The sequence below is a fragment of the Oncorhynchus clarkii genome, chromosome 9, assembly GCF_045791955.1.
Source record: "Oncorhynchus clarkii lewisi isolate Uvic-CL-2024 chromosome 9, UVic_Ocla_1.0, whole genome shotgun sequence".
Lineage (NCBI taxonomy): Eukaryota > Metazoa > Chordata > Actinopteri > Salmoniformes > Salmonidae > Oncorhynchus > Oncorhynchus clarkii.
The window spans coordinates 74050019-74064416 of record NC_092155.1 but is presented as its reverse complement, the minus strand read 5'-3'; the positions used below and the strand labels follow the sequence as shown (position 1 = coordinate 74064416).

The 14398-nt window shown below is 43.6% G+C and overlaps 1 protein-coding gene across 1 annotated transcript in view; it reads left to right on the top strand.

Annotated features, from left to right (window-relative positions):
* The first annotated feature begins 6210 nt into the window (after positions 1-6210).
* Positions 6211-14398, top strand: part of LOC139416939 (sortilin-like) — a 34676-nt gene continuing 26488 nt past the window's right edge. Inside the window, exon 1 of the mRNA XM_071166125.1 lies at positions 6211-6761. Coding sequence (XP_071022226.1) covers positions 6498-6761 — 264 coding nt within the window. The 5' untranslated portion in view covers positions 6211-6497. The remainder of the gene's footprint in view (positions 6762-14398) is intronic.

Below are 14398 nucleotides of genomic sequence, written 5' to 3'. Positions count from 1 at the left end.
CCACAAGAAACTTACAAACAAAGTGTCAGACCTCACACTCAACATTGATGGTTGCCTCATTACACCAAACATGGTTGTTAAAAACCTTGGTGTTACCTTTGACCCCGGCCTAACTTTTGACAACCACATAAAGAGCACATCCAAAACAGCATATTTCCATCTCAGGAACATTTCCAGAATTACACACTTCATCTCTCAGCCCCCAAAAAAATCCACTTCTATTTAACTAGGCAATTTACAATGACAACCTAGGAACAGTGGATTAAATGCCTTGTTCAGGGGCAGAACGATAGATTTTTACCTTGTCAGCTCGGGGATTCTATCTAGCAACCTTTCGGTTACTGGCCCAATGCTCTAACCACTAGGCTACCTGTCGCCCCAGATGCCGAGAAACTGGCCCATGCATTTGTTTCATCTAGGCTAGACTACTGTAATGCCCTCCTCTCCAGCTGGTCAAACTTTACTATTAGAAGCCTGTGGAGGCCAGGTCATCTGATGCAGCACTGCATCACTCTCCTTCTTGGTCAAATAGCCCTTACAAAGCCTGGAGGTGTGTTGGGTTATTGTCCTGTTGAAAAACAAATGATAGTCCCACTAAGTGCAAACCAGATGGGATGGTGTATCCCTGCAGAATGCTGTGGTAGCCATGCTGGTTAAGTGTGCCTTGAATTCTAAATAAATCACTGACAGTGCCACCAGCAAAGCACCCCCACACCATCACACCTCCTCCTCCATGCTTCACGGTGGGAACCACACATGCGGAGATCATCCGTTCATCATCCGTTCACCATCCGTTCAAATTTTTTCCCATAAAGACATGGCGGTTGGAAACAAAAATCTCAAATTTGGACTCATCAGACCAAAGGACAGATTTCCCCCTCTGAAGAGTATGAATTAGGCTGTTTTAGAAAGTTTGAATCCATAGCAACTTGCATACACATCGTTTGAAGTACAATAGACCAACATAGCTACTGTAGTAGGTCAAAGCTGTGTGCTGGAAAACCTTGGTAGAGCATGGTACGCATTTTAGCGCTCATGTGAATTTCCTTTACTTTTTGGCTTCAGGCCAATGCCTACTTTTCACTTAAAACACAGTATTATGTTTTTAATTTACATGTTTTTTTACACTGGATGGTGATTATAAAAAGTTTTGTGTCTTTCAAAAATTACATTTGCGCTTCAAATTTGGTAAAAAAAATAAAAAAAATAAAAGATGTTTTTGTCTCACATAATTTATTGTCCAGGGCCCAGTTTCCCAAAAGCATCTTAAGGCTAAGTTCATCCTTAGAACCTTCATAGATGCATCGTTAAATCTCCGAGCTGTTTCCCAAAACGACCATTAATAAAGTTGCACTTGAAAACCCTCGTTATCTGCCGACTGCCTCAGACCACTTGGCTGTTCTATTCAATCATCCCACTAGGAGCAGCTGGGGACAACCGTTATGAACAGCTGTGATGTGAACAGACATTCAATTGCATGGCATCTATTCAACTCTTAATAATAATTTCAATTCAGCCAATCTAGGAGATAAACACATTCAATTTGACTAGAATTTAGGATTTTTCATGGGATTTAAATGCCTGATATGACTGAATTTAAATTGGAAATGTCCCTGATCACAATGGTGATTAGGTGTGCTGTGTTACCACACTAAATAATGTCAAGGGGATAGGCAGCTCTTCATCACAAGGGGGCGCTATTTCTACATACAGCAAGGCAAATGTATTTGATGAAATTGTCCTATCTCATTCATATCAGAAGATTAGAGTGTTTTATAACCAGCCTCTAACAGTTCTGTCCCATATCTACTCTTTCCAGTTCTTGACAGTTAGTCAGTTATGAAGTAGGTAGGCTAATCGGTTTACTCATGACATATTAAAGACAGATGCAAGACAATAAAACGTGATTCACACTATTGATCACTATGTCCTCTGTTGAACAAGTCGACAAACTTCAGTGACGAACCTTCCTTCCTCTAATATCTATGACTCAATTCACTGGTTTCTCCCTGAACACAAAAGCCTAGCCCACCTTGTGGCCAGACCAGGAATTATTGTTAGAAAGTGCACAGTCACAGTCTTCATATCGTGGAGCACATCTCCAAGAAGGAATAAGAGTTTCTTTGTTCTCCACCTTCTGACAGTTGACTGGGCGGCCATTCTGGGGCCGTGGGGGAGGAGTTGCCTGTGTATTGTACAGTTCTGGGGATACGTCCCAAATGGCACCCTTTTCTCTACGTAGTGCACCACCTTTGACCAAAAGTAGTGCACTTTGTAGTTAATAGGGTTCCATTTGGGATATGAATTCCATCTCACAGGAATGCTGCTCTGCAGATCATTGTGCTGCTGTGAGCTTCGGTCGAATAGAAAGAGAGAGAGAGAGAGAGAGAGAGAGAGAGAGAGAGAGAGAGAGAGAGAGAGAGATACGTAGCCGGTAACCACTACAGAGTGGTTGGGGTTGTTTTTCAGAAAGAGAAGTAACTCACCACGCCGGATAACTCACCACAATGTATTCACGTGGCCAATGTTGTGACAGTAGGTCACACAGAGACACTGTGTGACCTTACTTCAATAGACTATTAGGGTCAAGTTTTGGTTCTGGTTCGCCAACTTCAACAGTTTCAGTATATCTGGCTCTCGTTGTTTGTTTACCGTGTGTCTGTCCTCCTGTCTCTAGTTCTGAAACTATTGTCACCAGCAGATGTTAAATAGTGGGCTTAGATATGGTATCGAGAGTCCAACACAATTTGGGGAAAATTACACTCAATCTACGGGTGGGGATTGTGTGGATCCTCTCTGACTGTTTGGATGTTGCAGTGTTTTTGGACAACAGGTCACACAGGCTGTAGCAGGGTTGTCATCACTGTCATCTAAATTCTCAAAAGAGACTGTGGTTAGGATCAGGTTTACAGAACGGGTCAGAAAATGAGTCAGGTAGCCAAACAGGTTTGTCTGACCCATGTTGTTTATGTTGACCATTTGGAGTTCTGGAACTGTTATGTTTATGTTTTCACGATACACATGTTTGCGGGCGTGACAACATGGGATCAAAATGAACAGTTTAAACCAACGTGTAACATCTGCCTGAAACTACTGTTGTGGATTGGATGGATGTTAGCTCCTCTAACATCAGCTGGCTAGAGTTTTCATCATCCTGGTTGTTACGTCTTGTGGGTTTCATAACCACGTCTTTATACCAATTAAATAACGATGAGACGGGAGACAGGAATTCAGTTCAACCATTTATATGAACACGCTCATCTCAACACACACAACTCCCATGATGCTCTGCGGCACAACTCCTATACACAACACTGGTAGTGTGAATGTCCTCTCAGTGACTTGTTGTGGAACTATTCCAGGAGTGGAATGTGACTCAGCATTCTGAAACTCTGGACGACTCTAGAATGTCTTCCATCGGGCTCGACGTTCCGCTGCCTGACTCAGCATTCTAAAACTCTGGACGACTCTAGAATGTCTTTCATCGGGCTCGACGTTCCGCTGCCTGACTCAGATTTCTAAAACTCTGGACGACTCTAGAATGTCTTCCATCGGGCTCGACGTTCCGCTGCCTGACTCAGCATTCTAAAACTCTGGACGACTCTAGAATGTCTTCCATCGGGCTCGACGTTCCGCTGCCTGACTCAGCATTCTAAAACTCTGGACGACTCTAGAATGTCTTCCATCGGGCTCGACGTTCCGCTGCCTGACTCAGCATTCTAAAACTCTGGACGACTCTAGAATGTCTTCCATCGGGCTCGACGTTCCGCTGCCTGACTCAGCATTCTGAAACTCTGGACGACTCTAGAATGTCTTCCATCGGGCTCGACGTTCCGCTGCCTGACTCAGCATTCTGAAACTCTGGACGACTCTAGAATGTCTTCCATCGGGCTCGACGTTCCGCTGCCTGACTCAGCATTCTGAAACTCTGGGCGACTCTAGAATGTCTTCCATCGGGCTCGACGTTCCGCTGCCTGACTCAGCATTCTGAAACTCTGGGCGACTCTAGAATGTCTTTCATCGGGCTCGACGTTCCGCTGCCTGGGAAGAGGGATAGGTGTTGGTGAAGGTCCCGTGGTTGTGGTGGTCACTGAATTTTAAAGCCAGCTGGCTGGCGAGAGACTCCAGTCCTTTCTTTCTCTCCAACACCACATGATATCCAGTCATGGGTTCACCCTGGCACAAGGGGTGTCTCATCACATGGCACATTTAAAATCTGTTTCTGACCCACTCCATCTCGTAAAATAAATTAAATCTCATTTAAGGTTGCGTACGGTGAACAAATTCCGCTCTTATGTGAGTTATTTCAGGAACAAACAGGAGAGCATAGTAGGGTCAAATAGGCAAGGTTTAACGTTTGACCCACCCTTGCCAGCACCTCTATCAATTTAGCCTATGGAATGATGTAAGTAACAGGCGTATGGACAGGCAGCCCATTAGACAGGCGAGTGGCCAGACAGACAGATAGACCGACAGGGCAGGCGAGTGGCCAGACAAACAGACGGGCAGGCGAGTGGCCAGACAGACAGACAGACCGACAGGGCAGGCGAGTGGCCAGAGAGACAGACAGACCGACAGGGCAGGCGAGTGGCCAGACAGACAGACCGACAGGGCAGGCGAGTGGCCAGACAGACAGATAGACAGACAGGGCAGGCGAGTGGCCAGACAGACAGATAGACAGACAGACAGACAGACAGACAGACAGACAGGGCAGACGAGTGGCCAGACAGACAGACATACAGACAGGGCAGGCGAGTGGCCAGACAGACAAACAGACAGACCGACAGGACAGGACAGGCGAGTGGCCAGACAGACAGACATACCGACAGAGCAGGCGAGTGGCCAGACAGACAGACAGACCAACAGGACAGGCGAGTGGCCAGACAGACAGACCAACAGGGCAGACGAGTGGCCAGACAGACAGACAGACCGACAGGACAGGCGAGTGGCCAGACAGACGGACAGACAGACCGACAGGGCAGGCCTGTTTGCTGTTTACTGAGGGTTTATTCAAGCTGAGTATATCTGATCATCTCTGGCTATGTCCAAATGTTCATCCTCTCTCAGCCTGTCACTCATCATGCCATGGGCTCTACACTCTTTTGATCTGTGGAAGGCACGCCTGTGTTTGTTGTTTAAAAATGCCGAACCATTGAAGCATTTGAGAAGGGGATAATGACACAAGACTTGTGGTTATGTTGTTGTTGAGAGCCTTGGATTCTATTTGACTCACTTGGTTCAGTTTGCAAACATCAAAGGCAAGGATATTAACATGACCTTTACAATTTTTCTCAACCATCCCTTTTAATTGGCTTTTTCTCAACCATCCCTTTTTATTGGCTTTTTCTCAACCATCCTTTTTAATTGATTTATCGATTTCAGTCCCCCTATATGTTTCCTACTACACCCACTGATCCAACATGGTCACATAAACTACACCTGATATCTAGAGAGCCTGACACAACTAGGCTGGCTATGCCATCATATAAACTACACCTGATATCTAGAGAGCCTGACACAACTAGGCTGGCTATGCCATCATATAAACTACACCTGATATCTAAAGAGCCTGACACAACTAGGCTGGCTTTGCCATCACATAAACTACACCTGATATCTAGAGAGCCTGACACAACTAGGCTGGCTATGCCATCATATAAACTACACCTGATATCTAAAGAGCCTGACACAACTAGGCTGGCTATGCCATCATATAAACTACACCTGATATCTAAAGAGCCTGACACAACTAGGCTGGCTATGCCATCATATAAACCACACCTGATATCTAAAGAGCCTGACACAACTAGGCTGGCTATGCCATCATATAAACTACACCTGATATCTAAAGAACCTGACACAACTAGGCTGGCTTTGCCATTACATAAACTTGTTTTCTCATGTTTATTTTTCTCATGTTTTGCATGCTTATAAACATGTATTCCTATTGATGTATATTTAATTTGATAATTGTACATATTCGGAATCATACATATTAACAAATATTGATCAAGCTCACTGAAGGGACAAATCATTCCATAATATAATAGCTGTCGTGCCCTCAACCAAGCATGGGAAAGCTATTGTGAGGTGGGATGTGCTATTGAGGTCTTAACCAATCAGAAGACGAATTTCTCGTGTCAAACACAGCAAAAGCCAATCACAGTGGGCTGTCTGCAAAGGGCTATCCAATATCAATGCCATTGACACAATTTCTGGCCAAGCAGTTGCACGGTGGACAATTGGACGTAATGCATCTCGGCAAATTAATGCGCCTGATTTGTTTTTAGAAACGGAGTTTATGACCGGTCGGTGGAGAGGATACAGAGCCGCAGGAGGCTACCATTCGCTGTCAGGGCTACTGGTTTTTTGTTGATGTCATCGGTAGCCGTGTTCGAACCGGAGCGACCGTCAATTTATAGTCAGGATTACTAGAATAACAAAATAAAGCCTACAATAAAAAAGTAACTAGGTTTTTTTTTGTGCGCACAGTGAGTATGGGAATTCTAACGCGCTGTGTTTTACTTTTCTTATTCCAGCATTTGACGTCCGCTTATGATTTTAAAGAAGAACTAGACAACGGACAGTATGCATTTGTGAAAGATCCTAGTTTGAATATCGAAAAGAGATCTGCAGATGTAGAATTATTCCAGTTTGACTCTGAATCATCCGAACACATTCGGAGCAGGAGAAGCGCTGATCAAGGGGACTGTAAAAGTCTCCAGGGATTCGACACCAAGTTGACTAACAACACCCACACCGTAAGTTAACCCTGCAGGTCCGGTTTGACTTCTCTTCTCATCGGTATAATAGGCTAATGTCCTGCAGGTGACACGTTACCTGGACAATTATCCTCACAATAAGAAAATGACTTGGGTTTTAACAGTACAGCTGATTTTTTTTAAACCGTTAACATGCAACTCACCACACATGATCTATTCGCCAGCTTCTTGCATGACACCAATCTGTCATGTTTCACAGCTCACTCAATTGTAGTCAAGCCAGTTGATACTGACACAAGTAGGCTACTGTATTTAAAGATTACTTCAACCCCATACAGAGCAGGATTACGGGTTAATATTCAGTTTAGCATCTCTGTAGCTAATTGTTTAAGGGTACCTGTAAGTCATTTATCAAGTTTAATCTTTAGTGAGTTTCGCATCCAGTTGGTCTGTAATACAGTTGTAATACAGTAGATACAATGATCAATTCTAATGGTGTATCTTGCCCTAACTGCATTGAGGCCATTATCTAGTCAGTCTAGTGTATTGGTTGTGTTTCAGAAGTTTGTGCTTGTTTAGCAATGAATGGTAATAATGTATCGTGTCGTCACTTTTTTTTTTTTCCTTAATAATGGTAGCATCCACATTAATGTAGAAGTGTTTAGGCGAATTTGTAGAGTCATAATCTTGATGTAGTAATTGCGTGCTAGGAATATGGGACCAAATACTAAACTTTTGACTACTTTATTTATAAGAATCTTTAAGCCTGTCAATAATTTGGACCCCTACCTTTTTACTTGTTAAAACAAAATATATTTCTCAGAGAAATTGTATCAGTATAAAATAATATAATTTCCACATTGATTTGAGCATACAATAGCTAAGCATTTGAATTGTTTATTTTATACAGTCATTATTTGCTTATCTTTATCAAAGGGTGTCAATAATTTCAGACCCTGCTGTATGTGTCTCTCACCTGTTCTCTAGTGGTTAGGAGTCTGCCCTATATTTCCTCCTAGGAATGATGATGATGATGTCCTTCATACTAGGCCTGGCCTAACTGCCTGCTTTTCATTTTTCTGCTTCAGTGTGTACAGAGGGGGAAATTAGCATTATTTTTCAATAAGAGAACAGGTGAAACCTAGTGTTTGTTTGGCAATTTAGGTGACTCATAGAATTCTGCTACCTATACTTCTGACTAGGCCTGGCCTGACTTCTTAGTGTTCGTGATCTGCCTCCGTGTGTCTGGAGGCCTATGGGTGGTTTTAAAAAGGCAATCTGGTTTTTCATGAAGTTCTATTGCCTGTGTGTATAGAGGAAGTGTTTCTTTGTAAGGGAAGTGTGTGTGTGTGTGTGCGCGCGTTTGGTTGTTTGGCAATTAGGTTACAAGATACACACATGCAAAGTGTTTCTGCATTTGAGAGCACATTCTTAACATTTAGACTATACAGTAGAACAGATGCATTGGGGCTACACCCATATTGCTATGTTCTTGACTATACATTCTTAACATTTAGACTATGCAGTAGGCCTATACTGTAGGCAGAAGTGATTTTAAAATTGGGAGTATATTATGAAGTTCTTTCCACTCATAGCCTGGTTCCTCTCTAGGTTTCTTCCTAGGTTCTGGCATTTCTAGGGAGTTTTTCCTAGCACCTGTGCTTCAACACCTGCATTGCTTGCTGTTTGGGGTTTTAGGCTGGGTTTCTGTACAGCTCTTTGTGACATCAGCTGATGTAAGAAGGACTTTATAAATACATTTGACTGACTGTCTTTCTTAATGATGTTGTCCTCAACCACTGTGTAGCCAGCTCTAACTAAGGACATAGTGTAATTTAGGATCACCAGATATGTTTTGGAGGCAGGGTTATCTTACTATCCGGCTGTGTCAACACTGGACAGATAGACCAGCTTAACAACGTCCTACCCAATGCATCCGCATTCTACTCCGCAAACAAACAGCATACCCACAGACAACCCGTTGAGTTAGTTCGTAGTTCCTGCTAAGAATTTGTGTATGTCAAGTTCTTGATGTCCTTGTTGCAAGTAGCAACACAAATTGCATTTAGTATAAACATTTAGTTGGAATTAGTACCTTTTTATTTATAATATGTCCTTCTAAATAATGTGTTCCTCTTATGTCTGACTGTGCATGATGTCATGATAATTACATCAGCCAGCTCGACATGCGCCAGAGGAGGAGGACTAAAGACCCCGAATGGCACGCCAGGACCTGAGGGAAAAGAGCAGTGTCACCACCTCTGACACAGGTTTTCTGTAAACAAATCTGTGCACCAAGATGCAATTCGATGCAAATTTACTGTTGGAGAAAAATACCCTTTTATAATATAATCATATTAATTGTTGCCATGTGGCATAGACAACTACAGTTTAGCAGAGGTGTTTTTAGGACTTCCACATGGGGATTTTCCTTTAGCAGGGTCCACTTGTGGTAAATTCAATTGATTGGACATGATTTGGAAAGGCAAAAACCAAGCCATGAGGTCAAAGATATTGTCTGTAGAGTTCCGAGACAGGATTGTGTCGAAGCACAGATCTGGGGAAGGGTACCAAAACATTTCTGCAGCATTGAAGGTCCCCAAGAACACAGTGGCCTCCATCATTCTTAAATGGAACAAGTTTGGAACCACCAAGACTCTTCCTAGAGCTGGTCGCCCGGCCAAACTGTGCAAGCGGGGGAGAAGGGCCTTGGTCAGGGAGGTGACCAAGAACACGATGGTCACTCTGACAGAGTTCCTCTGTGGAGATGGGAGAACCTTCCAGAAGGACAACCATCTCTGCAGCACTCCACCAATTAGGCCTTTATGGTAGAGTGGCCAGACAGAAGAAACTCCTCAGTAAAAGGCACATGGAGTTTCTAAAAGGCACCTAAAGACTCTCAGACCATGAGAAACAAGATTCACTGGTCTGATGAAACCAAGATTGAACTCTTTGGCCTGAATACCAAGCGTCACATCTAGAGGAAACCTGGCACCATCCCCTATGGTGAAGCATGGTGGTGGCAACATCATGCTGTTGGGTTGTTTTTCAGTGGAAGGGACTGGGAGACGAGTCCAGGATCGAGGGAAAGCTGAATGGAGCAAAGTACAGAGAGATCCTTGATGAAAACTTGCTCCAGAGCTCTTAGGACCTCAGGCTGGGGTGAAGGTTCACCTTCCAACAGGACAATGACCCTAAGGACACAGCCAACACAACACAGAAGTGGCTTCGGGGCAAGTCTCTGTATGTCCTTGAGTGGCCCAGCCAGAGCCCGGGCTTGAACCCGATCTAACATCTCTGGAGAGACCTGAAAATCGCTGTGCAGTGACATTCCCCATCCAACCTGACAGAGCTTGAGAGGATCTGCAGAGAAGAATGGGAGAAACTCCCCAAATACAGGTGTGCCAAGCTTGACTCGTCATACCCAAGAAGACTCTAGGCTGTAATTGGTGCCAAAGGTGCTTCAAGAAAGTACGGAGTACCTTCCAGTTCTCTGCAGCCAATGACTGGAACAAACTGCAAAAATCACTGAAGCTGGAGACTTATGTCTCCCTCACTAACTTTAAGCACCAGCTGTCAGAGCAGCTCACAGATCACTGTATCTTGCTCCATTGCACCCCAGTTTCTCTGCTTGCACATTAATCTTATGCATATCTATCACTCCAGTGTTTAATTGCTAGATTGTAATTACTTCACCACCATGGCCTATTTACTCCCATACCTCATTTGCACACGCTGTATATATACTTTTTCTACTGTATTATTGACTGTATGTTTGTTTATTCCATGTGTAACTCTGTGTTGTATGTGTCGAACTGCTTTGCTTTATCTTGGCCAGGTCGCAGTTGTAAATGAGAACTTGTTCTCAACTAGCCTACCTGGTTAAATAAAAGGTTAAATAAATAAATAAATAAATAAAGGGTCTGAATACTTAATAAGTAAATGTGAAATTTCAGTTTTTTATTTGTAGTACATTTGCAAAAATGTCAACTTGTTTTTGCTTTGTCATTATGGGGTATTGTGATGTCATTATGGGGTATTGTGATGTCATTATGGGGTATTGTGATGTCATTATGGGGTATTGTGATGTCATTGTGAGGTATTGAGTGTAGATTGATGTGGGGGGAGGGAAAAACAATGTAATCCATTTTAGAATAAGGCTGTAATGTAAAAAGAGGAAAATAAGCCTATTCCAAGGTGCATTGATGCTGTTCAGACAGCTTGTGGCATCACAACACCCGTTTAAGACGCTTTGCGGCTTCATTGATGCTGTTCAGACAGCTTGTGGCATCACAACACCCGTTTAAGACGCTTTGTGGCTTCATTGATGCTGTTCAGACCGCTTGTGGCATCACAACACCCGTTTTAAGACGCTTTGTGGCTTCTCCTTAGTTTTGGCAGAAACCTGTATGTGCTTCTGATAACTTAATCCCCCCCAAAAATATCATCTGTGGTTGAATTAAAATATTTAGCCTATTTGACCTATTTTTTTTCCCCCCCCCTATTTTCTATATTTTGTAGGATAACCGTGAAGACCTCCAAACTATGAAATAACACATGGGATCATGTAGTAACCCAAAAAGTGTAAACAAATCAAAATATATTTTAGAATTGAGATTCTTCAGTAGCCACCCTTTGCCTTGACAGCTTTGCAATGACAAAACTGCACATTATAGTGGCCTTTTATTGTCTGCAGCACGAGGTGTACATTTGAGAGGGATCAGCTAATGAAACATGGGACCAACACTTTACATATTGTGTTTTATATTTTTTGTTCAGTATATAAATGGATAAACCCATTGACGTCACACCATTCATTCCTATGACTCAATGGCGCATTTGAAATCAAGGAAGTAGATTTTTACCAACAAAGATGGCATCTCGTGGAGAATACTTTCAAGACATAACATGCCCAGTTTTGAGCTAGTCCAGGAAGTGACGTTGAAGGCTACCTCAGTGTTGCCCCCACTCATTGAGGATCTCACGTTGAAGGCCAACCTGGGCACTGAAGGCTGCCGGGAGTAACTCAATTATCCTTAACTTCTTCTGTGTGTTTATAAAAAAAATATCATAATAATCAGGGCTCAGGTCCTCAGAGAGAGAAAGAAAGAGAGAATTAGAGAGAGCATATGTGGGGTGGCCAGTCCTCTTCTGGCTGTGCCGGGTGGAAATTATAACAGAACATGGCCAAGATGTTCAAATGTTCATAAATGACCAGCATGGTCGAATAATAATAAGGCAGAACAGTTGAAACTGGAGCAGCAGCACGGCCAGGTGGACTGGGGACAGCAAGGAGTCATCATGTCAGGTAGTCCTGGGGCATGGCCCTAGGGCTCAGGTCCTCCGAGAGAGAGAAAATTAGAGAACGCACACTTAAATTCACACAGGACACCGATTAGGACAGGAGAAGTACTCCAGATATAACAAACTGACCCTAGCCCCCCGACACATAAACTACTGCAGCATAAATACTGGAGGCTGAGACAGGAGGGGTCAGGAGACACTGTGGCCCGGACAGGGCCAAACAGGAAGGATATAACCCAAGCATGACATAGCATGACAACAACATGGTAGCAACACAACATGGCAGCAACACAGCATGACAACAACATGGTAGCAACACAACATGGCAGCAACACAGCATGACAACATCATGGTAGCAACACAACATTACAACAACATAGTAGCAGCACAGCATGGCAGCAACACAGCATGACAACATGGTAGCAAAACAACATGGTAGCAACACAGCATGACAACAACATGGTAGCAACACAACATGACAACAACATGGCAGCAACACAGCATGGCAGCAACACAGCATGACAACATGGCAGCAACACAACATGACAACAACATGGTAGCAACACAACATGGCAGCAACACAACATGGTAGCAACACAACATGACAACAACATGGCAGCAACACAGCATGGCAACAACATGGTAGCAACACAACATGACAACAACATGGCAGCAACGCAACATGGCAGCAACACAACATGACAACAACATGGTAGCAACACAACATGGCAGCAACACAACACGGTAGCAACACAACATGACAACAACATGGCAGCAACACAGCATGGCAGCAACACAACATGACAACAACATGGTAGCAACACAACATGACAACAACATGGCAGCAACACAACATGGCAGCAACACAACATGGTAGCAACACAACATGGTAGCAACACAACATGACAACAACATGGCAGCAACACAACATGGTAGCAACACAACATGGTAGCAACACAACATGGTAGCAACACAACATGACAACAACATGGCAGCAACACAACATGGTAGCAACACAACATGGTAGCAACACAACATGGTAGCAACACAACATGGTAGCAACACAACATGACAACAACATGGCAGCAACACAACATGGTAGCAACACAACATGGCAGCAACACAACATGGCAGCAACACAACATGGTAGCAACACAACATGGCAGCAACACAACATGGCAGCAACACAACATGGTAGCAACACAACATGGCAGCTGCACAAAACATGATACACACATTATTGGGCACAGACAACAGCACAAAGGGCAAGAGTGTAGAGACAACAACACATCACACAAAGCTGCCACAACTGTCAAATCAAATCCAATTTTATTTGTCACATACACATGGTTAGCAGATGTTAATGCGAATGTAGCGAAATGCTTGTGCTTCTAGTTCCGACAATGCAGTAATAACCAACGCGTAATCTAACCTAACAATTCACAACAACTACCTTTACAAGTGTAAAGGGATGAAGAATATGTAAATAAAGATATATGAATGAGTGATGGTACAGAACGGCATAGGCAAGATACAGTAGATGGTATCGAGTACAGTTAATACATATGAGATGAGTAATGTAGGGTATGTAAACATTATATTAAGTGGCATTGTTTAAAGTGGCTAGTGATACATTTTTTACATCAATTTGTCAGTATGAGTGTCCATGATTGAGTCTTTGAATGAAGAGATTGAGATAATGTATGGGACAGCATTAGAGAGGGAGAATGAGAGGGATGGTACAGCATTAGGGAGGGAGAGGTATGGTACCGCATTAGGGAGGGAGAGGTATGGTACAGCATTAGGGAGGGAGAGGTATGGTACAGCATTAGGTTGGGAGAGGTATGGTACAGTATTAGGTTGGGAGAGGTATGGTACAGCATTAGGTTGGGAGAGGTATGGTACAGCATTAGGTTGGGAGAGGGAGAGGTATGGTACAGCATTAGGTTGGGAGAGGGAGAGGTATGGTACAGCATTAGGTTGGGAGAGGGAGAGGTATGGTACAGCATTAGGTTGGGAGAGGTATGGTACAGCATTAGGTTGGGAGAGGGAGAGGTATGGTACAGCATTAGGTTGGGAGAGGGAGAGGTATGGTACAGCATTAGGTTGGGAGAGGGAGAGGTATGGTACAGCATTAGGTTGGGAGAGGGAGAGGTATGGTACAGCATTAGGGAGGGAGAGGAAGAGGTATGGTACAGAATTAGGTTGGGAGAGGGAGAGGTATGGTACAGCATTAGGGAGGGAGAGGGATAGGTATGGTACAGCATTAGGGAGGGAGAGGGATAGGTATGGTACAGCATTAGGGAGGGAGAGGGAGAGGTATGGTACAGCATTAGGTTGGGAGAGGGAGAGGTATGGTACAGCATTAGGTT